At 48.9% G+C, this 24,396-nt stretch overlaps 1 protein-coding gene across 1 annotated transcript; it reads right to left on the bottom strand.

Moving 5' to 3' along the window:
- Positions 1 to 305: 305 nt before the first annotated feature.
- Positions 306 to 6,255, bottom strand: LOC131568145 (thrombopoietin receptor-like). The gene is given in 10 exon segments (XM_058820064.1): positions 306 to 490; positions 572 to 663; positions 782 to 955; positions 1,017 to 1,092; positions 1,095 to 1,194; positions 1,337 to 1,482; positions 1,583 to 1,755; positions 2,013 to 2,142; positions 2,305 to 2,461; positions 6,202 to 6,255. Coding segments are annotated over 10 exon segments (1,287 nt in total).
- Between the last annotated feature and the right edge of the window lie 18,141 nt (positions 6,256 to 24,396).

The following is a 24,396-nucleotide window of genomic DNA, read 5'->3' as shown; positions in this document are numbered from 1 at the left end:
CTCTCCGGCCCTGTGGCACGCTCACCTCCGCGGCGCCGCCGCCGCTCGCCCGCCCCGCAGCATTTCAAACGGCGGGCGGACGGGGCCCCGCTGGGCCGCTTCACACCCAACGGCCGCGCACCGCCCGGCGACGGCCGCGCGACGCAACGCGATTGGCTGAGCCGCGGGACGGGGCGGAGCGCTCCGCGCATGAAGTGAGGGGGCGGGAGCGGAGGCGGGACCAGGTCTTGCTAAGGCGGGGCGATCCGCGCCGGGGGCGCGGCGCCGCAGGAGGGACCAGGCGGGGGCTCGGGGGGAGCAGGAGTTTATGGCGGGGTGGGGGCGGTCGTGGCTGCCCGCGGCTCCCAGCCGCTCATGAGCAGGTAGGACTGGTTGGCCATGTCGGTGCTGGACAGGCGGCCCCCAGAGTGCTCCGGCGGCGGGCCGGGCAGCACCTCCAGCAGGCAGGGCAGGACGGTCTCCTCCAGCGGCTGCTTTTCGAAGGCATGGCCTGGGGCGACATGGAGTGGACGGGGTAGGGGCTGCCCTTCGAGCTGCCCCTGGGAGCAGCTGAGTCGCCCTGCCCACCCACTGGCCTGGCCGTGCTTGCTGCTTTCCTGGAGGAAGCTGCCCAGAGCACGGTGCAGCTCAGGAACGGGCGGCCGGAGTTTCGGCTTCATGTTGCTGGGTACGCAGGAAGGGGCATCGAATTTACCCTCAGACTTGAGGTGCCCTAATGCCCCATTCAAGTTGCCCAGGCTTGGTGCTGGACCCCCCCGCCTGCCCCCGGCACAGCCCTTACCTGTAGAGGGAGGGGAAGGTGCAACACAGCCCCAGGAGCGCTGCTGAGAAGAGCAGCGGCACCACCGTAACACTGGGGCTGAGCCAGCCTGCATCGGCGGAGGAATGCCGGAACTGTAGCCTTTCCCAGAGCCACCATCTCTGAGCCCCTCGCAGCCCCCTGCCCCGTGCCCCCCTCCCCATTTCCAGCACTGTCTGCCTCTTGCCCTCAGCCGTGAGGCTTCTGCGGCCGCAGCCTCCAGCCCTGCCCCTTACCCGCATCGGCCACGGCATCAACCACAACGGGTTTGGTCCCGGCGCTCCAGCTGCCCGGTACCACGGCCCGCTGGGTTGGGCCCGCACCTGCGCGGGGTAGCGGGAGCCTGGCCGCAGGTCCAGGACCTCTTTCCTCGCTGCTCGCGGAACCTGCAGGACCTGCGGGGCAGAGCCGAGCCGGAGGCATGGCTGCTGTGGGCTGGCACCAAGGGGCGGGTCCCGCTTGGCCCGACCCCGCGCCTGCCGTGTGTCAGCAGCGGAGGGGGGCAGCGCTGCTCGGGCTTCCCTGGGCAGGCCTTGCCTTCCAGTCATGGCTTTTCTCCATGGCATAGCGGACCTGGTAGTCCAGCTGCTCTGCAGGCAGCTCCAGGGGCGGCAGCCACTGCACGCTCAGCCGGCCCTGCGACACTGTTGCCTGCACAAGCTGTGGGGCATCTGTGAGCATTGCTGGTGTTGGGGATAGGCATTCGTCGCTCCTGTGAAACGGGACATGGGACACTGTGTCCCCTGTGAGACAAGCAGGGGCTGCGGTGGCACTGGGACTCACCAGCCTGGTGCAGCCAAAAGGGCTCCTTGAAGTAGCTGAGTGTGGGCAGCATGTGGGTCCTGGTGACATTCACCAGGACAGAGATGGCACTGCCAGCCTTGGGCTGGAAAGTGCAGGCATAGGTGCCCTGTGCCCCCCTGCTTACCTCCTCGCACTGTTGCCATGCATCTTCCCTGTGGGAGGAGTGGGGAGCCAGTCAGTCTCACCAAAGCAAACCCACAGCCAGCATTCCTCCTGCTCTTCCCCAGGAAAGCTACTGCTGCTTGTAGTTGGAGGTGCAATGTGGTGAGGGGGTATGAGATTGGTGGTGGAAGGGCAGGACAGAGCAGGGCATGGGCAAGGGGCCCAGTGTGGGATATTGGGACACAGCAGGACCAGTGGTCTCTGGGATGTGCCTGCATGGGTGCCACCTGCCTGCCATGCCCCTTACCTTGTGCCAGCCCCGCTCGGAGGTGGCCGGTAGAGGAGCTGGTGGGAGCTGTGGGGCTCTGCAGGGTCCCAGCTCCACTCGCAGCGCTCGTGCCGCAGGTAAGGGGTTCTGCAGCACAGCCCGATGTCTCCTGGGCAGGGAGAGCCAGGACAGGGAGGGGGCTGCTTCCCCTTGGCCCCCCAAAACTTGGGAGTTACACCTTGCTACAACAGGACCCCCACCCCAGCAGCCCCAGGCGTGGGTGCCTCCCTGCTGTTGCTGCCAGCACCCTGCAGAGGGGATGGCTGCTCACCGGAGGAGTGGGGGGTCTCTGCAGCCAGAGCCTGTGACCAGGGCCCCCAGACACCGTCCATGGAGGTACCGTCGGGCTTGCTGCACAGCTGGATGTGGTGCCTCACCCCTGGCTCCAGGCCCCGGAGCACCACCCAAGTGTTGGCCTGGACCAGCCTCTGCAGGAGAGGGGCCAAGCTGAGGAGCAACTGCAGGCTCCAAAGGCCCCTGCCCATCCCTGACACCTCCAAGGACCTGTCCCAGTGCTGCTCATTTCAGAGGGTGCTGCCTTGGTGGAGAGAAAAATCAATCTTCTGCCTTTCAGGGAGCTGAACGAGAAGGGACTCTTCACCATCCAACACCTGGCTGGGTCCCATTCAGAGGTCCTGCTTTGAAGCCTCCATCAGGTTTGCTTGGCAGTTACCAGTGAGGTGAGAACATTGTTCTGAATTGTCCCCTATACTTCATACACGGTGTGTAGAGTAGGTATGTGCTTGTGCTGGAAAAGAAATGAAATTTAGCAAAATATTTAATTATAGTGAGTTGTGTGTGAACTGGTTTGTTAAAAAGTAGTTTTGTAGCCGTTGAAAAGTGTGTTGAGTTTTGTGTGTGTAACCTAGCAGGTAGTCTTAGGGATTTAATAAATAATTAAACTAGTGCAGGAAAGTAAGAATGCTAACGTGTCTGGAGGCAGCATACAATGCTCTTAGAATAAGATAAGCAGAGGATTAATGATCTTGTTTGTGAACCAAGGAATGTATCACAAGGGGTCTGTGACCAGGCAAGGGGAACGGGGAAACTGTTTCTTGGAGACTTTGTTATGAATCGCATGTATAAGAGGGAAGCACCCACACGTGAATTTGAGGGCTCGGATTTTGGGACGTGAGTCCCCCAGTTCCCCGGGCCCTTAATAAAGCACCCACAAAACTTATCCGAGTTTTGTGTCATCTATCAATCGGGCAACAGTTTTCTGGCGACCGCGGCAGGACTCCAAGGGCTGCTGGGGCGGTTCGCGTCCCGATCCACTCCAAGCCGGCACCGAGCACTTCTCGGGGAGTAATCGGTCGTACCCGACACCCCGTGCCTGTTGGACAATTGCCAAGGTGAGCCCGAAGGTGCTTTATATTGGAAAAAGGTGATAATTGGATTTGGATTTGGTGGTTGGTAAAAAAGCCTAGGCTCCGGCCATAAGACGTCTAAGGACGCAGGGCCGGAACTCACCTCCTGTTTGTTTTAGGGAAGGACGGCGAGAAGGTATATTGGTTTAAGGTATATTGGTTTATTGGGATTAATAGTGGAATTAAAGGTTGTCATATGATGTCTTTTAAAACTTTTAAAACCTTAGTGCAAGCCAATGGTAAAATACCTGGAAATACACCATTAGGTTGTATATTGAAACGGTGGAAAAATGAGGGGTATTATCAAGAATTGGATAAAAGCAAAATGATAGATTATTGTAATCATTGGTGGCCTGAATATGAGATTGGGGAAGTGGGATGGCCGGTGAATGGTACACTGGAATTGGGGATAATGGAATCTTTGATGCAATTTTTAAGGAGAAATGAGAAATGGGATGAAATACCATATTTGGATTTGTTTTTCGTTTTATATCGGAAAGAGGAATGGCAAAAGGAATGCGGTATTTTTGTTTTAGAAGTGAATGATGAAAGGGAGTGTGTGGGATGTAAAGAAAGAAAGGAGCGTAATTTGTATCCTTCAGTCAAGGAAGATTTGTCTTATTGTATAGCACCTCCGAGGGTTCCGGTTGCTCCTAATGTGCCCCCTGCTCCCTCTGCGGATATAGCTATAAAAACGGGATCTAGTGAGAGTGATAGTGATGGTGGTGATTTAGAAAAGAATGAGAGTGTTAAAGGAACTCCGTTAGCAGGGCGGACTCACAAGGGAAGGAAGGGGCAGAAGGGGCCACAGTTAATTGCGCCGTTAAGGGAAGCTGTGGGACCACAGGGAGAAAGGATACTTATAAAGGTGCCTTTCTCCCCCGGGGATTTGGTAATATGGAAGCAATCAGCGGGGAGTTATCGGGAGGATCCTGAAAGGGTGGCAAGGGTGGTTAAAATGGTAATAAAGACTCAGAATCCGGACTGGAATGATTTACAGGTATTATTAGATACTATAATGGATTCCACGGAAAAGGAAATGGTTATTAGAGCCACTAGAGAAAAGGCTCGTGAGGAGATTCGGTTGAGACAACTAAATGAGACAGTTGATGAATTGGTACCAAGTGAGGAACCTAAGTGGGACCCAAACTCTACGGGAGGAATAAGGGCTGTAAAACGATATCAGGAATTGTTGGTGGAAGGAATTAGGACAGGAATACCTAAGACTATGAACTGGTCTAAGTTGTATTCGGTCAAGCAGGACAAGAATGAGTCTCCGTCTGCCTTTTTAGAACGATTAAAAGACATGGCTCGGAAGTTTACTAATTTAGATGTAGAGGATCAATCAGGAAAACTTCAATTGGCCTTGTTGTTTATGGGGGCAATCACAAGAGGATATTAGGAAAAAGTTACTAAAGCTGGAAGGAGAGGATACTAGAAGTTTGGATAAAATGCTGGAGGTAGCGTGGAAGGTATACAACAACAGGGAAAAAGAAACTGCAAAAAGACAACAAGCTAGTATTCTGGCTGTAATGCAACAGACAGGGGCAGGAGGAAGACCCATTAGGGGTCGAGGTCGGGGAGGAACTAATCGTGGACAGAGGGGGGTTGCCAAGAGGTCGGGGAGGATTTGGGTTTGCACCTAACATGGGGAGGTTGGATCCAAACCAGTGTGCGTTTTGACGACAATTGGGACACTGGAAAAATGAATGCCCGGTTAGAGGAGGTATGGGCATGGGAAACATGGGATTAAGGACAGGTCCAATGGGGAATGCTCCTGTGGGAGGATTCACAGGAGGACCAGCAGAAGTCGCTCAAGCACTAGTTTTGGGAAACTATCAGAATCAAAGCTGACTAGAAAAGGATTTAAGGGTAGTTTTAGAAATAGATGGAAAGGATCAAGAATTTATGGTAGACACTGGAGCTACTTATTCTGTACTCAATAGACAATTGGGACCTTTGAGTGACACAACGGTACAGGTGGTGGGGGCAACAGGGAAGCTAGAGGAACAACCATTTTTACAACCTTTAAATCTTAGGTTTGGGGGGAAGGAATTAGATCACCAATTTTTGTATATGCCAAACTGCCCCACACCCCTTCTTGGCAGAGACCTGTTGTCCCGACTTAATGCGAAAATAATATTTGAAGGGGGAAGGGTGAAATTGGAAATACCTGAGGAACAAATAGCAGGCATTTTTGTAATCAAGGAAGTGGATGCCTCTCCTATTCCAGAAGAAATTGAGCAGGCTGTAGTACCCTGGGTATGGGAGTCAGGGGTCCCCGGAAAATCTAAAGCTGTGCAGCCAGTAAAGGTGGAGCTAAAGGAAGGGGCCCGACCAGTGAGGATAAAGCAATACCCCTTGAAGCTTGAGGCAAGGAGGGGAGTAGCCCCGTTAATTAAACAATTTTTGGCTCAAGGAATATTACAGGAATGTGAATCGGAGTATAATACTCCAATTTTTCCAGTAAAGAAACCTAATGGTAAGTACCGTTTGGTACAGGACTTAAGGGCTATTAATGAAATAGTGAAAGACATACATCCAGTTGTTGCTAGTCCTTATACCTTGTTAACATCTGTATCGGAGGAGTTTAAATGGTTCTCAGTGATTGACCTTAAAGATGCCTTCTTCTGCATCCCACTGGCAGTAGAGAGTAGGAAATATTTTGCCTTTGAGTGGGAGAGTCCTGATTTTGGGAGAAAGAAGCAGCTTATGTGGACGAGACTCCCACAGGGATTTAAATGCTCCCCTACTATTTTTGGAAACCAACTGGCCAAGGAGCTGGAGGAATGGAAGATAACCCAGGTAACAATATCCCCATCCTTGTATGTAGTCCTGCAGTACGTGGACGACATTTTTCTGGCTACTAAGGAAAGGGAAATGTGCGTGGAATTAACAATTAAATTACTCAACATGCTTGGCCAAGCAGGGTATCAGGTTTCTAAGGAAAAAGCTCAATTGGTCAAAAATAGCGTTATTTACCTCGGTTGTGAGATCACACAAGGGCAGAGACATTTGGGAGTAAACCGAATAGAGGCAATATGTGCTATTCCTTTGCCTCGTAACCATCAGGAATTGAGATCTTGTCTAGGAATGGTGGGATGGTGTCGACTGTGGATCATGAATTTCGGTCTCCTAGCCAAGCCACTATATGAGGCCTTGAAGCAGCATCGGTTGGAGTGGACGACACAGCAAAAGAAGGCCTTCCAGGAATTGAAGCAGGCACTAAAGGAGGCCCCAGCCCTAGGACTCCCTGACCTGACCAAGGAATTCCAGTTGTACGTGAATGAGAGGCAAAAACTGGCATTGGGGGTCCTCACCCAGAAGGTGGGATCCTGGAAGAGGCCAGTGGGATACTTCTCTAAACAACTGGATTCGCAGACCCGACCTAAAGGATGAACCATTGGAAGAACCTGAATGGGAACTATACACTGATGGATCCAGTTTTGTCGAGAATGGGACTCGCTATGCCGGGTATGCAGTGGTAACATTGGATCAGGTAATAGAGGCAAGGGCTTTGTTGCCTGGAACTTCGGCCCAGAAGGCAGAGGTAATTGGACTCACCAGAGCCCTGTATTTGAGCAAGGACAAAAGGGTTAATATCTGGACAGATTCTAAATATGCCTTTGGTGTGGTTCATGTACATGGGGCATTATGGAAGGAAAGGGGGCTTTTGAATTCACAGGGAACCAACATCAAGCACCGGGAAGAAGTGCTACAGCTACTGGATGCTATACACAGTCCCAAAGCAGTTGCAATAATGCATGTTAGAGGACATCAGACTGCGGAAGGAGACGTTTACAGAGGAAATCGATTTGCTGATGTTACAGCACGCAAGTGACACGGGAAGTATGGACTCAAATGGCATTGGTACCGGTAAGAACAAATCCGGCTACCCCATACCTGAATCAGGAGCCCAAATATTCAATAGAAGATGGAAAACTAATAAACTTGCTAGGGGCACAGAAGAATCAACTTGGGTGGTACGTTACACCAATGGGACAAATAGTGGTACCTACCCGCATAATGAAATTTATTTTGGAATCAGAACATAATAAATGTCATTGGGGGGCAGAGGTATTGGTAAAATTTTTGAAGAATGAGATAATCTCTAATCAGATGTTAACAATGGCAAAAAGAGTTAATGCAATGTGCCCGGTATGTTTGAAAAATAATCCAGTAGTTAGGAGACAAATACAAATGGGAAAGTTGCAAGTCGGGCCACAACCAGGAGATTACTGGCAAGTTGATTTTTCTGAATTGCCTAGGGCACAGGGATACAGATACTTGTTAGTGTACGTATGTACATTCTCAGGGTGGCCGGAAGCTTTTCCATGTAGAACTAATCAGGCTAAGGAGGTGGTAAAAACCTTGTTAAAAGAAATAATACCAAGATTTGGAGTACCTTTAGGATTGTCATCAGATAGGGGTCCGCATTTTATAGCCGGGGTAGTGCAGGAATTAGCACGAATGTTAGATATAACCTGGACTTTGCATACCCCCTGGAGACCTCAGTCTAGTGGGCAGGTGGAAAGGATGAATCAAACCCTGAAAGGACAAATCAAAAAGATTTGCCAGGAAGCTAAACTGCACTGGCCTCAAGCTTTGCCTTTGGCCCTACTCAGGATTCGAATTAAACCAAGGGAAAAGGTAGGCGTAAGTCCATATGAGATATTATATGGCAAACCATATCATGCAACTGTATTAAAAGGGGAGGTACATGTGAGTGGGGACCAGGCGATTGCAGAGTATGTTATGTCACTTAATAGAATTCTTTAAGAAATACGTTACAGTGAAATAGACTGCTCACGCTGGAGAATTCTGTCCACGACATCCAGCCTGGGGACCAGGTGTACGTCAAGAAGTGGATCACGGATTCGCTACGGGAATCATGGAGCGGACCCCACCAGGTGATGATGACGACCTACACGGCGGTGAAGGTCCAGGGGATGGATGCTTGGATCCATTACACCAGGGTAAAGAAGGCACCGTTCCAGTGGGAAACCCAGATAGTGTCTCCAACCCGGATGATCTTCCGCGCAAAGCCGCCTTCTTAATTATATTACTGCTAGTGATCATGAGACTATTACCCGTTCAAGGGTCTACTCTAGTACAGGTTGAAGAAACAAAGGTTACAGTCATGGAAGGGATGGATGTTCAATTAACTTGTGTTATCTTTGACAGCCAGAAAGTTGAGGCCGGTGAAGTTATTGCAATATGGCAACGGGGGGCTGAAAGAAGCCGAGGCAAGATAGGAGTCGGTTGGGATCAGGATAAACAACAAGGAAACACGGTACTGAATCTTACCAAGGTAACCACAAACGATACGGGAGAATATACATGCTTGGTCAAAATACGGGATAGTTTTGATTACAAAAGAGTGAGTATGAGGGTTTTGCCATGGACAGGGGATCGTGCTGAAAACATAAAGGTTAATCCAGTATCAATGGCAGTGGACATGTGAGATGGGCCACCTCTCAGAATAAATTGTTCCTTCCTAGTAAGATCAAGATATCAAAGGAACCTTTGGGTCAAATGGTAGAAGCAAAATAGGGAACTGACCTGGGACAGAATAGAGGACGGGACCAGTTGGTGGGAGAAGGAAGGCAAAGGTTGTGGGTGGTCGAGTGTCACTAATCCTAGAATAGGAAATGCATGGTGGAGGCATGACAGAATGATGTTATCCTTACAGAGACACGGTAGAAGGAGTAGACGAGAGGTTAATGATACAATAGAACGCAATACTGAGCAGGAAAACTTAGTGGTAGGATTAATCAGAGATTTTGGGATCATGCAGAATGTGACTAAAATAACAGCTTGCCTGCCATTACCACAGGCTGCAGGTGAACCAGTTCCCTGGGGAATAATACCAGTAACCAAAATGCCTGAAACATTCAAGAATGTTTCATGGTCCTGCCAGTCAGTTCCCAAACCAGTAGATGTATGGAGAGATTTGTGTATGACCATTCGGGCTATGACTAGAGAGGAATGTGAAAAGAAATCCAATCATTATGGTTGGATTCAAAATACCAGGAGGTGTTTAATTGCAACCCCAATAGATGAGCCATGCAATACAGTACGAATAAGAACGAAATCCCAACGAAATGAGATGAGTTGTCAGAATGTCACACAGAATTTTGACACCTGGAATAGTTGGAAGACATTATGGGGACCTAGTGTTTTGGAACACTATAATTACCTTGGGGAAGTACAATGGTGCATCCAATGGTCAGGACTAAAGAATCAGTCACATTATAGGGCCCTTCTCACGTCTACATCTTCCCCAGAGTTCAGACCGCAGAAAGAGGATTGGAATTGTACTGAGGTTTTTACATGTGATACACCGGAAGACCGAATTGGATTGGTACCGGTGAAAATGGCATTAAAGTGGGGATGCGAGTGTAGGGGGTATGATCACACGGTTAGCAGAGAATCCATGGATGGACCTATAGATTGCAGATCTACTACTGTGCATAGCCCTGGAAATTTAGTCTGGGTGTTGGGACACGGACAGTGGACCACACATTTACCTCTAGATGGATCAGTAACACAAATCACCCTAGGGGTTCCCACATTGTGTCCATACTGGAAACAGAATAGATTGATCCAAAGGAAAGGACTCAGAAAGAGGGAAGAATCCCTAGAGGAGCAGTGGCATGAACCTGGCTCAGGAGTGCAATTTGGATGGATATTGGAGTCATTATTCCCTCCGGTAGCGACATATCGAAACAGGGAAATGCTCAACAATTTGTTAGGACAGACAGAAAGGTTGGCAGCAGCTACTAAGAAGGGATTTAAAGATCTAAATTTGCAATTGCAAGCTACATCAAGAATGACCCTACAAAACAGAATGGCATTGGATTTGCTACTGTTAAAAGAGCATGGAGTTTGTGGTTACCTGAGTAGGAGAATAGATCATTGCTGTGTACACATTCCAAACGTTACACTTGAAGTTGAGAAAGATATTTCTCAACTGGCAGAACTGGAAACAAAAACCAAGGAAATTGAAAAGGAAGCACAGCATAATTGGATAGGAGCAGTATTTGATTCTTTGGGGCTTCACCTGTCTGGCTGGATTACGTCTGCTATAAAATATGTACTAATGTTTTTAGTATTTCTAGTGACTATATGGATTGTATATAGATGCCTCTTAGGTGTGATCGAAAAGGAAAAGAGGCGATCTTTCCGGTTGCTGAAGGCGATGACCCGCGGGCGGCAGAATGAGGAACACTCCCCACCTCGTTATGAAGATGTTACTGTTGATTGAGCATCCTTGCAGCAGGACTGAAGGATGCTCAAAAGGGGGGAAATGTTGGAAAAGAAATGAAATTTAGGAAAATATTTAATTATAGTGAGTTGTGTGTGAACTGGTTTGTTAAAAAGTAGTTTTGTAGCCGTTGAAAAGTGTGTTGAGTTTTGTGTGTGTAACCTAGCAGGTAGTCTTAGGGATTTAATAAATAATTAAACTAGTGCAGGAAAGTAAGAATGCTAACGTGTCTGGAGGCAGCATACAATGCTCTTAGAATAAGATAAGCAGAGGATTAATGATCTTGTTTGTGAACCAAGGAATGTATCACAAGGGGTCTGTGACCAGGCAAGGGGAACGGGGAAACTGTTTCTTGGAGACTTTGTTATGAATCGCATGTATAAGAGGGAAGCACCCACACGTGAATTTGAGGGCTCGGATTTTGGGACGTGAGTCCCTCAGTTCCCCGGGCCCTTAATAAAGCACCCACAAAACTTATCCGAGTTTTGTGTCATCTATAAATCGGGCAACACTTGTTCATCTCCATGTGTGCTCAGGGTCTGCCTTCATTTCTGGTTTTAGACCTGAGATTTCTAATTTCTGTCAGCTATCTGTAGGATCTGTGGGCACATGCAGCTGTATTTACTGCCAGGTCGGGTATCTGACACTCATCTTTGAGTGCAAATGCAGAAGCTGAGACACTGATGATGTTATTTCCCAGAGTCCCAGTCTCTGCCCAAGCTGTAATTCAACACTGCAAATTATTCTGTAGACCTGAGCCTGTGTTTTCTGTTTCCTGGCTGAGTGCTTCAACTGCTGGTGTTGCTTTTTGGAACAGGAGCACCTGACTCTTTTATCTTTATGACTTGTGCCTTGATGATTTCAAAGCAGCCCTTGCTTTAATTTTCTAGTAAAAGGGCCTAAAACGAAAGCTGTGGACATTTTAGAAGTGTTAAGTAGAACACTGAGTGGAATTTTTATTTTAGGCCCACAGTGAGCAGGTCTGAGGCCAGAAATTGATGCCAGAGTAAGTGCCTTTCTGTGCTTGTGCTCTCCAGCTCTTCCTGTACTTGTATGTTCCCCTGGACACAGTGGGATGTGTTGTCATTTCCTGGGACTTCTCCTGAAGGCAACTGGTTTTCTTTCCAAGGTGATTCTTATGCTTCCCCTCATGGCTTCCCCAGGTGACCAACCTCCGTTCCAAGGTGTCCTGCTCTGCCATTGTCACTCTGGGAGAGCTCTCTGTGACCTTGAAGAAGGACATGGACTCTGAGGTGGATGAGGGTGCTCGGGTCCTTCTCCAGATGGTGTCCATCTCCCCAGAATTTGTTCAGAAAGCAGCCAGTCAGACCCTGGGGATCCTGGTGGAGAATGTGACTCCTGCACGAGCAATGACTGCTCTCATGGACATGGGAGTCAAGTAGGTTCTTCTTCTTTTAGTGATATTCTTCACCTTTGTGTGTGTGGCAGGGAGAAGGGATGAGACAGAGAATGGGAATGGTTGGAGGGAAGGGTCCTGTATCCTGCATCTTCTATGAACTCAGTGACTTGATTCTCCAACCAACCTCACTTCTGTCTTCTCGTCACCTATTTCTGCCCTCCTGCAGCCCATCAGTTCTCAGAATCACAGAAGTGTAGAATATGGGGAGCTGGAAGGGGCCCATCAGGACCATGGAGTCCAGCTCCTGGCCTTGCCCAGAACAGCCCAAGGGTCACACCAAGTGCCTGAGATTGCTGTCCAAATGCTCCTTCAGCCCTGTCAGGCTTGGTGCTGTGACCACTGCCCTGGGGAGCCTGTTCCAGTGCCCAACCACCCTCTGGGTGAAAAAACCTTTTTCCTGATATCCAAACTAAAGCTCCTCTGACTCAGCTTCCTGCTGCTTCCTGGACTTCTCCCAGTCTGTCATATTTTCCTAGATGTGGTGACTGATGGGGAAGGGAAAGTGCCTGCAAAGGCCAAGGATAGAGCCTTGTGCTTTTGTGGGAAGAGGGGCAATTGCAATTGCAGCTGTGAGCAGTGTTTGGTATTTCACAGTGCTAACCACAGAGGCCCTGGGAAAACCATGTCTCCTCATGATGCCACTAACTTGGGAAATGAGGAGGGTCCTTGCTGGGGCGTGGAGCACATGGGGGACAATCTGCTGGGTGTGGCACAGCCTGCACAGCAGGTGCAGCTCCTGCCAAAGGAGTCTTGTATGACTGTCCTGGCCTTAGAACTCTACTTTCTATGCAAACTGATGTTTCATGTTAGCCTTGAGAAGATGAACCACTTTACAGGCATCTCCACAGGCTGACAGCCATGGCACAGTTGAAGCAAATGCTGCCTTAAATGTTGGTGCTGGGCCTGATAGTTCCCAAGAGACACTCTCTAGAACAGGACAGCCTGGCTAAACTGCCTGCCACCCTTTCCTCAGCTTTGCAATAGGGTAAAACATTCAGATGGATCCATTGCCAAGCCCCACAGAAGAAACAGGCTGCATTGCTGGATATTCTGCAACTTCACAGCCCACCACGTGTTTTCCCTGCATTTGTTGTTTTCCAAAGGTCTGCAGATTTGGGGATAAATGGGTGGAAAGAGCTTCAGTCCTGCTGTAGCTCTGTGTACTGGGTGCCCTCTGATGGGTCAGCATCAATTGTCCTTAATTGCTAAATTATTCATATGTCATCTATTTCTTTAATCTTTCTCCGAGTAAATACTGTGAAAGAAACTGAGTATCAGACAGTGCAGGGAGACTGAATTCCTCCCTCTTCCGTGCAGGCAGGCCTAGTGTGCAATGCTACCTTTGTGTTTAGCTGAGGACAGAGCCTTGTGCAGGTGTCTGAAGGTGCAGGGAGAGCCCAGGCTCCTTCCCCCAGCAAGGGCAGGGAGCAGCTCTGGCCAAGGCCGGCGCTGCCGCTGCTCCTTGTCCCTGTGCCCAGGGTTTGCTCTCTCCTCCCCAGCAGCCGCCCCGCCCCGGTGCGCGAGTGTGCGGCCCAACTCCTCCTGTCCCTGGTGGAGAGAATTGGAGTCACCCAGCTCGCAGGCACCCCCAGGGCTGAGAGGCTGCCACACGTGGCAGGGAAGCTTGCTCAGGACTGCCACAAGGACACAAGTAATGATCTTCATTTCACCTCCCAAAACAGGAAAACCGTTTTGTGTCTGGCTGTAAAGGTGAAACCACGCAAGAGTGGAAACTAAAGGGAACATGAAGTTACCTCACGGTGTGAATAAGGGTCATAGAATCATGGAATATGCTGAGTTGGAAGGGCCCATCAGGGTCATCGAGTCCATCTCCTGGCCATGTGCAGTGACCCCAAGAGTCACTCCATGTGCTTGAGAGCATTGTCCAAACTCTCCTTGAGCTCTGTCAGCCTTGGCACTGTGACCACTGCTCTGGGCTGCCTGGGCAAATGGCTGTGCTGGGAAACCTTGGGTTGGCCAGCAAAAAGGAGCATTGCCACCTTTTTCCTGTGGCTTGAAGGATTCTTTACTGAGATCAAAAGAGCTCAGATCAGCCAGTCCAATACTTTTGTTTGGCCTCAGGTGCACAACACAAAGCCAGAGTGTTGGCTAATGTTCATCACTGAAGGATACCAACATCCATTTTCCATTAACTTCAGACTTTCTAGAAATATTTCAGGGGTCTTTAGCCAAAATATTCAGTCTTTCTAAACCTGTTCTGCAGATTTCTAGAATGCTGTTATCTGAGGCTCAGTGAGTTCCAAACTTCTTCTTGAAGAAAACTGTGGTTTCCTACTGGCAAAATCAAAAAGGAATCTTGCAATTTCAATGGGGACCAATAGAGGAATCTTTGGTGCATATCCCTGCCCTTGATGGCATGCTATGCCATTTGATGGCTTTGACTGTGGGAAAGATTTTTTTTCTTTTTTTGGTTGCTTTCTGAAGTGTCCATGCCATGTCCCTCATATCTTGCCCCCTAAGTTGTGTCTTCCTCCTTGACTTTTTCCCCTGCTTTTGCAACATCTGTGAGCTTAGTTTTGGCATGTTTTGGTCCTTTGCAATGCATCTGATTTCCTCACAGCCTATTTTTTGAAGACACTAAAATTCCCGTGTTTCTGCTTTTTGCAATTGCATTTCATTTGAACCTATCTCCTTTCCGGAGTGTTTGTTAGCCTTTCTTTTGGGATTCGCAAGATTCCGTTTCCCTTCCCGAAAGGAAAATGAAATTTCCTTACGGGAATGGAAAAGGAATCTTGCGATTTCAATGGGAACCAATAGAGGAAATCTTTGGTGCATGTCCCTGCCCTTGATGGCATGCCATTCCATTTGATGGCTTTGACTTTGGGAAAGATTTTTTTCTGTTTTTTGGTTGTTTTCTGAATTGTCCGTGCCATGTCCCTCATATCTTGCCCCCTAAGTTGGGTCTTCCTCCTTGACTTGTTCCCCTGCTTTTGCAACATCGGTTAGCTTAGTTTTGGCATGTTTTGGTCCTTTGCAATGCACCTGACATAATCCCTGGCCATTTTCTTAGAGTCACTAGATTTCCCAAGTTTTCTTTTTTTCTCCTCCCATTGCAATTCCTTTGATGGTGTCTCCATTCCAGCGTGTTTTAAGTCGTTCTTTTCTGTTTTGGCCTTCAGTGGGGATCAATTTTGGCAAGCTTTGCTGCATGTGCCTGCACTTGCTGACATATGGCTTGCCTGCATTTTGGAGGCTTTGACTTTGGGAACGATTTTTTTTGGTTTTTTTTGTTTTAATTATTCATGCCATGTCCCTCATATATTCCCCTCCAAGTTATGTCTTCCTACTTGACCTTTTCCCCTGCTTTTGCGACCTCTGTGAGCTTTGTTTTGGCATGTTTTGGTCCTTTGCAATGCACCTGATATAATCCCGGGCCATTTTCTTAGAGTCACTAAATTTCCCAAATTTTCTTTTTCTCTCCTCCAATTGCAATTTCTTTTGATGGTGTCTCCATTCCAGCGTGTTTGTAGGTCCTTCTTTTCTGTTTTGGCCTTCAGTGGGGACCAATTTTGGCAAGATTTGCTGCATGTGCCTGCACTTGCTGGCGTATGGCCTGCCTGCATTTTGATGGCTTTGACTATGGGAAAGATTTTTTTCTTTTTTTGGTTGTTTTCTGAAGTGTCCATGCCATGTCCCTCATATCTTGCCCCCAAAGTTGTGTCTTCCTCCTTGACTTTTTCCCCTGCTTTTGCAACATCTGTGAGCTTAGTTTTGTCATGTCGGCCCCTGCCAGGCGTCTGAGCAGGGACGAGGAGGCAATGAGGCCCCAGTCCTGCAAGGGTCACTTGTCCCATCGTGGCCTCAGGCCCAGGCCCAGCAGCCATGGCCAAAGTGCTGCCCATGTTGGCTCTGGCAGGGCTGTCTCGCAGCTGCTGCCCATCCCTGTGCCCTGTGCAGCCCAGGCTGTCCCACGGTGTCCCTGCCCTGCGCCTCTGTCCCTGCAGGCTGTCGGCATCCCCCGGCTGCCCCACCTGGCTGGGCCCTTCCTTTGCTGACAGCTCTGCCTCCTGCCTGCCCCTGCCTGCCCACACAGAGCCTTGGGCTGCTCCAGGCTCCTGCTGGGGACGTGCTGCACCACAGCCCTGCCCTGCCAGGGAAATTCCTTTCTGCTGCTGCCCGGGCTGGGCCTCCCCAGCTGCCCTTGTGCGGGGTGCGGAGGTTCAGGGATATCACACCACAACCAATATGATCCAGTGAGGCCAAATTTATTATCCCTAAAAAGACTATATTATAATAAATCTCTACTGTCCACGTGTCTCTAGCTAATACATGATTATAATCCTAGCTGTTTACACATCTAAAATAGAATGCTGATTGGATCACCTAATTTTTCATGCGTCTTGCTGTCCTCTTCTGGCCCACTCATGGTTCAATTTTTTCCTTCTTTCCCAAGCTTGCTGTCAAACTTGCTGAGTCCTGATGACTCTTCTTGTATTTTTCTCAAGGATATACAAACCCCATTTCTGAATATGTCCATTATCCATTGTTTGTGAATGTGTCCATTGTCCATTAGTACAAGCAGGTTAGATTGTGCATCGGCTGAATATGGCCCTTGTCTTGCCAGAACTCCTCAATCTGCAAAAAACTCTCAACAGTTCCCTGGTTTTGTTTTTGCACAAGCCAGACTGATTTAAAAGCACGCTCAATTATTTTCTTCACAGCAAGGCACTACAAGCAGAATTGAAAAAAGAAGACAAAGTATCATTATGCCAAAGGGTACTAAATCCTTGAGCCAGCCTGTTATTCCCCAGGACTTTAGCCACTCATCAAAAGAATTCTCAACCACCGTGAGCTTTTTCATATTCTCCTTAAGCAATGACAATTTCTTGTCAATAGATCCAGAGTGGTCAGAGAGATTCATGCAACACATCCCTTCAAAATCTTCACGCTCATCTCCTTGTGCTAGCAACAAAAAATTTATAGCAGTCCTATCCTGTAACACAGCGTGGTGTATGCTACCTACATCAGTGGTAAGCTCATTCCGGATTGCAGATGTAATGTTAATTTGTTTTCCTGTCCAACAAGCCAATCGTTTGAATGATGTAAGGGCCTGTGATGAAGCTAATCCTGGTGTAAAAAGTGATGCCAGGATAACCGAAGGCCAATTCCACAATTCTACATTATCCTTGCAGTCTGAGCCTAATAGATGCTCACTACATTTTGGACGTTGGAATTTGTGCCTGATGTCAAGCATCTGTTGAATGCTAGGGGCAAACAGTGTCAATTTCCCAAATTAGCATGGTCCTCCTAATCTTTTCTGAGGAATTGCAGGCCAAGTTTTATCTCCACCAAAGAGAAACAAAAGTAGAAAAAAGTTATTGCAGAAGCTATTGTAGAAGGGACTCTTCTCTCCAATGATGTAGAAGCTTTTCTTGTAGTAACTAATGCTGCAAGTAGAGTTTGAGAACCTTTTGATTGGAAGATTTTAGAAAAGATGAGAGCTGCATTTTCACAATTTGGTTGAAAATGCCAACTTGCACAGTCACTTCTGCAGTATATTTTTCCATCTAACGCATTAATTCCAGCTGATGTGCATACCCTAATAAGACTTAGAATGCCACCCTATCAGCAGGTGATGTTTCATAAAAGCTGGGAGGAAAAGTGTGCTCAAGAAGCTGCAAGAGCTAGAGTGCAGGGTGATCCTCTGTATGGTTTAACAGCACAACAGTTACTTGGCAAAGGGCCCGGGGCTACTGCCACTGCCCAGGCTAGGAGCATTGATCAAGTCTTACAGATGAGCCAACAACTAGCATGTAATGCATTTCTTGCACTTCCAGATAAGTTACACACTATGTCTTTTACACAGATTTGTCAAAGAAAGAATGAAGACTTTGATAAATTTGTAGACAAATTACATGAAGCTATCTATAATCATTCTGATTTCAATTCAGACACAAAGATACAATTGGATGGACTTTGGGATCATTTCTCCATTCCAAATGGCTTTACCCTCTTTCCCAGTCAAAAGAGCCTTCCATCTCTTCCAAAAATTGCCTGCTGAAACTCTTCTGCTCCCATCCAAATCAGTTCACTACTCCAGCATAACCCTTGAAGCACGGACAGATGACCCTTCAACTAATTATAGTAGAAAAGAAGGGTATTTATTGCAGCCCTGGTCACATGTGAACTAGTTTCCAGAGACATGTGCAAGGAGTTGCAGACTCCTGCTCTCTATTTCTACAGAAAAGGATTTACATTAGGTTTCTAAGGACCCAAAATACATAATTATTACCTGCCTGCTTCGCATTTTTATCAGCTGAATATCTATTACAGCTGCGCAATTGTATTCCCTTAAGTGGATTGGTGGGATTTTGAAATGAGGGAGTGGTTGTATGGGAGGAAGAAAGCAGTCTTCCTCATGGTGAACTCTCCTCCCATGGCCAGTTGGCAAGACCTTTTGACCTGCTGCTCATGGTCCAAGCCTCTCCTAACTGTTCAATTATTCTTAAGGCAAGGTCTTTCTATGGTCTCAGCTTCTTCACAATTGCTTCCTCTATCCCTGTCACTCCTAGCTTTATGTTCCTAATATATTTGGTACTCTTTAACTAAGGCACATGATTTCTGCTACCTGTATTACTAACTTAGCTTCTTACCTCATTTTAAAATCTTAACTAAAATATGCAATCTTCTACTATCCCAATTCTCTTCCCAGCTGGGCCCTCGACCCATCTGCACTTTTCAATTTTCCTCATTACATTTTCAGCTAAGCCCTTGACTCACCTCAGGCACATGCCCGACTGCCTCTCTCCCAGCAGCTCAGAGCTGCATTGCACAGCGCTTGCTGTGTACCACAGAGCACAAAGCAGGCTGGCCTGCTGGGCCTGAATATTTCTGCCAAACACTCTGCATCTCACACCTTTGCTCTGGCTCAGTGCAGAACTGCAGGGCTGCAGGCGCTTCCTCCCAGAGCTGCGTGAGGCGCTGGCTCCTGCAGATGGGCCCTGCCAAGCTGTCCCTGCCTCACGCTGGCCTCGCTTCCCTGGCACAAGTGCCGGGCCTGAAGGAGCTGCCTTGTGCTCCAGCCTGCCGAGCAGCCCGGCTCCCTGCCCCGGTGCCCAGAGTGCTGCACACACTGCTGGCCTTTGCCAGGAGTTGCAGGGCAGCCGGCAGAAGAGGAGGAATCCTCAGGCAGCCCAGCGGCCCGCGGCTGCCCTTGGCCTGTCTCTGCTCCTGGGCACGCTCCAGACGGCCATGGCCCCCAGGCCGGGCTGTGCCCAGCACGGCTGCGCTTCCCCTCGGCAGCAGCCAGCTGCCACCTGGGCTCTGAGAGCGGAGGATTCGCCCGCTCCCAGCAAGAGGCACCCAGGGCCCGGCTGCTGCCTCTTGCAGCTCCAAGGGCCTCCTTCCAGCCTGCCTCTGCCGGGGCTCAGGCTGCTCCGGCCTCTGCCGGGGCTCTGCTGGGGCTCCAGCCCGGGCAAGGCCGGGCCCGCTCTCACCTCACAGGCGCTGACAGCTCTGCGCCACAGGAGACCTTCCCGAGCACCCTCTCTGATCTTTCTGCTTTCTCACTTGAGCAAGGCTCTCCTCCAGCCAAAGAGATTATTGCATTTAGGGATACAAATCCAAGTGGCAGGAACCCCATTGCTCTCCAGTCACAGCTGAAGGCCTGCATCTGCACACGATGTTTAGGCCGCCTCAATCTTTCTTTTGGTTTTGCCTTCAAATGCCATTGCCCTTTCTGCCTCAACTAGAAATACCACAGCTGTGCCATAACCAGCCAGTGGGTCATATTCCAAAGGCAGTGCGGTCTGGAGAGGATGAATGAAGAAGAGCCCTCCTCACTTATGAAACCATACAAAAAGAGCCATATGTGTGACTTAGTACCAATAAAAAACAATTGGTAATTCAGAAAAAAATGTTGAATTTTCTGAAGGGGTCAGAAGGAGGAGAATCTTCCAAGTGAGTTGATGTTTCAGAAACTTTATTAATTACAACTCTAATCTATAATTCTATGCTACAAGTCTCTTTAGCAACCCTACTCTACAATCCTACTCTAAATTGGTAACAGAGATAACATCTTGACATGATTGCTATGTTCTCGTCTCCTAGGGTTAGGCTTAGGCTTAGTCTTTGGTTTAGGCTTAGGCTTAGGCTTAGGCTTAGACTTAGGATCAGGTTTGGGTTTAGGTTTAGGCTTTGGCTTAGGCTTAGGTTTGGGGATAGGGAAAGGGTAAGGGAAAGGGTAAGGGATAGAGATAGGGATAGGGTTAGGGTTTGGGTTAGCATTTAAGGTTAGGGTTAGGTTTTAGGTTTAGAGTTTAGGGTTAGGGTTATTCGTCTTCTTCACTGAGTTGATGACTTGTGCCAGGATGAATGGTGGCTTGGCTGAAGTTACAAATGGATGCTGTCCACCGGAAAAAAAAAACAAAAACAAAGAACAGTGAACCATTACTTTCCAAGCTCATTGCTTCAGGGACTCAATCAGGATACATCAAGTTCCTGGAAAGACCCAGAAAGAGGAGCAATGGGACCATCTGCTCCCCAGCCACCCCAATGTGCAAGACCTTGCCATCACAGGCAAACCTGGCCCAGAATCCCACTCATCTGTTTATTGTGATGTCTTCATCATGCTGGGATTTTTGCCCTGCCAGCGCTCTAGAAATGGCGCTTTCTGTCCCTGGGTTTTCTTCCTTTCAGAAAACTCCAATGACTCACATAGGTCCGTGCCTTTGAAAGACAGGCACTGTGCTGATTCCCACAGGGACAGAAAGCAGTGTCTGCCTTTCCATGCCCTGCCCCTCGTGTGCTGGATGGCACCTTCCTTCCCAGCAGGGCCAGCCCAGTGGCACTGGGCCCTGCAGTTCCCTCTCTGCCACACAACCTGCCAGTAACCCTGGCACAGTTCCCGTCTGCTTGAGCGCGCCAGGCAGCAGATGGGGCTGGGACAAGACCCTCCCAGCTGTCCCTGTTTGCATGGCAGAAACCTCTGAGGGTGGGCTGGGGGGCACCAACCAGGGCCCCTCAGAGGCTCACAGGGAGCCCCCCACAGCCCCTCCTGCCCACAGCCAAATCTCTGACCCCTAGGCTGGGACTGGCTTCCTTGGGTTCCTCCACCACCATTTCATGTCTCTGTACCCTGCATTGCTCTACTTCAATTCTTTTGCCATTAGATAAAGCTGAACACTCCACAAAATCACAAAAGAGGGCAACAGACACAGTCAGAGGACAGAGCACCTCTCCTCACAGGAAATGCAGAGGGAGCTGGAGTTATTCAGTTTTGTGAAGGACAGGCCCCGGGGAGACTTTTTTGCCATTTTTCAAGACTTCAGAGTGGCTTTGAAGAAAGTGCGGGACATCTTTTTTAACAGGGCCAGTTACAATAGGATATGGACAACTATTTTTAAACACTAAGGGCATCTAATGAGAGTAGGTCTAAGGAAGAACTTGTGTACTCGGAGCATGGTGCCACCCTGACACAGCTTGCCCCAAGAGCTTGTAGGTGCCCCATTCCTGCAACCATTCCGGCTCCGGTGGCAACGGGCTCTGAGCAACCTGATCTCTTTAAAGATGTTCCTGCTCATTGCAGGACACTTGCACCAGAGGACATTTACAGGGCCCTGCCAGCCCAGCCCAGTCTAGGATTCCTCACCATTTTCATTTGAAGAGCAGCAAGAGTGGAGGTGAGGAGGAAGGGGGCTCATCGGCTGCCTTGGGCTTGAGTGGAGGAGGAGCCCATCCCTCAGAGCCTGTTTCACCTGCAGCCCCTTCACATTTTACCTGCAGGAGCTCCTTGGCAGACCAGCGCTGCTCCTCGTCTGTCTGCAGGCAGCAGCTCAGGAAGTCACGCAGCAAAGCCGAGAGGAGCTTGGGCTGCCGCAGCTGTGGAGTCCCTACTGTGGCTATCAGGTATGTAGCCTGGAGAGAAAGGAGACACCAGGCTCCACCTCCTGCTTTCACATCTCTAAGGCTCTCCCAGATCCCTTTGTTTAACCTCTGTTCTTCAGTGGCAGTTTCTGCCCTGGCACAGACCCAGAGATGACTTTCCTTTACCAACCAAAAACCCAAACCCCGATGCAGCCACAGCTTTTCCACCATCCTGCAGATCTTGCCTTGGCAGCTGATTTCATTGCCTGACCTAGTTAGTGGGAACTACATCAGCAAAAGGACATTTGCTTCTCTGAGGATTCATGCCAGCTTGAGATGGTTTTTGGAAGAGGGACTTTGCTACACTAACTAATTTCAAGGGTTTGTGCATGAAAGGCATCTCTGCAGTGCTTGTTGGTCCTTTAAGCGCACGTGCCCTAGAACAAAACTCATCAAGCTTTTTGTGCTGTTCTTGAAAACAATGGGAATTGGAAGAAAAGAAAGGAAATCCATCAGTTAATACCCAGGTAGGGAAACAAACATTTACAATCTCCTCTTCAACACAGACACATTAAGATGCCTGCACAAATGTATTGGGATGAAAATGCCTGCTTGGGCACACAGGAGCCACTTGCAGCTCTGTCTCTCAGCAGTCTGAAAATTTCAGCTTCCCATTTTTGCAGCCAAAGAAAAATTGTCTAGGTCAGAAGAAGGAGAGGTTCCATCCCTATGGACACCCTCTAGTCATTTGGCTGCTCAAGTCAATGCATTAATGGTAGGCCCATGCCAGAAAGTGCCAGGAAACAAACAGGAGGTTTTGGCAGGCTCTCCACATCACCAGGCTCTGGCTTGGTGACGTGCAGAATGTTGCTTGGGCTAGGAGAGAAACACGGTCACTGAGTGTTTCAGCAGCACTGCACAAGAAGCAGAAGAGACTCTGTGCATTACACCCTCATGCCCATGTTTTCCAGTGAGAAGAAACTGCACACAGGATTAGGTTCCTCTCTAAAGACCACGGTTTTAGAAACTTTGTTGGGTTTGGGTTTCCTTCCTTCATTTCTGGAAAGATAACAACACTTTTAAGACGCTTTTCCCCTGTTATTAAGGCCATCTACACAGACAAAAGAACTGGAACCACTAACCCAAAGGAAAGTGTTGAGTGAGAATGGAGTTTGTTTGGAGTTTGTTTGCAGGTGGTAAGGCTTGAGTTCCCCCACTGATGCAAGCAAAAGTACAGCAGATGCTGATGTGTTGCAGGGACATTTGTAGGAGGGGACCTTGGTGGAAGTAGTTGCAGCAGATGCCAATGGGATTTTGTCCAGTGGCACACAGGACATGGGACAGGTGAGAAAGACAGTGGGATCAGTGAGTATTTGCTCCTTACCGTGCCAGAACTTTCGCCCAAGTAAGGAGGTTCTTGTTCTATCATTTCAATTCCCACAATTCCAAAAGACCATATGTCCACTTTGGGGCCATATGGTTGACCTGTCACCACTTCAGGCGCCATCCACCAAGGAGTCCCGGTTACCGAGCACCGTCTGCTCTGCTCAGGGCTGAGCTGAGTAGCGAGGCCAAAATCAGCTGAGGAGAAAACAAAATGCTGGTTTTATCTGAATTCTGTGCAATTAGGAAAGCAAGCAAAAGAATTCCCCGGTAGAAGTTTGAAATTGCTCTGTTGAATCTCCTGGCATTGGCGACTTTAAAAATCCCCCCATGTTTTACACTGTCTCTAGCAGTGGCTTTTGTTCTTTGGAAACTTTAGACTCATAACTCCCTCCCTCTGGAAGGGACCCACACAGAGCAAGGCCACTCTTGACTGCTTGTGGCTCCTTCTACCTCTGTGCACGTTGCAACTGTGCCCTCAGCTCGCAGCAGGGGTCCCTGCACTGCCACCAGCACCATTTTTGGGGAGCTGGCAGTCACGCCAAGCAGCCCCACACCCACATCCCTGGAACGCTGCACCTGACCAAGAATATACTGACCCAGTTTGACAGAACCGTCCGTTCTGAGAAGGATGTTGTCACTCTTCACGTCTCGATGGATCACATCGTTTGCATGAAGAAAATCCAGTCCTTGCAGGCACTGAGCGAGAAAACAGAAACAGAAGGGCAAAAATGAGTGGTGTGATTTCATCACACAAGAAGGGAAACAAAGAATCTAAAAGATTCCCTCTCCAGGGGAATGGGGAGTAATGGCACAACAGTCATGGCCACTGAGAGGAAGAGCTTGCTGCTCCAACACTTGCAGAGCAGGACCTTTCTGAGGAAAGGCACGTCAGCTTTTGAAAGAGCAACAGCACCTGCTGTTGTAGGCTGTCCCCTGCCAACCAGCCAGGATGACTCCTGCTGCAGCGCATGTGCTCAGAAGCAAAGAGCATTCTGGCTGCACTCCTATCCTTTTTAGCTGAGCACTGAGAGAAACGAGTCTCTCTCTTCTTTCTTTGCTCTTTGTTTCAAATCCTGCCACCAGCACCTTTGCTTTTAC

The sequence above is a fragment of the Ammospiza caudacuta genome, chromosome 26 (assembly GCF_027887145.1).
Source record: "Ammospiza caudacuta isolate bAmmCau1 chromosome 26, bAmmCau1.pri, whole genome shotgun sequence".
Taxonomy (NCBI): Eukaryota; Metazoa; Chordata; class Aves; order Passeriformes; family Passerellidae; genus Ammospiza; species Ammospiza caudacuta.
This window is presented reverse-complemented; position numbering and strand designations above follow the sequence as displayed.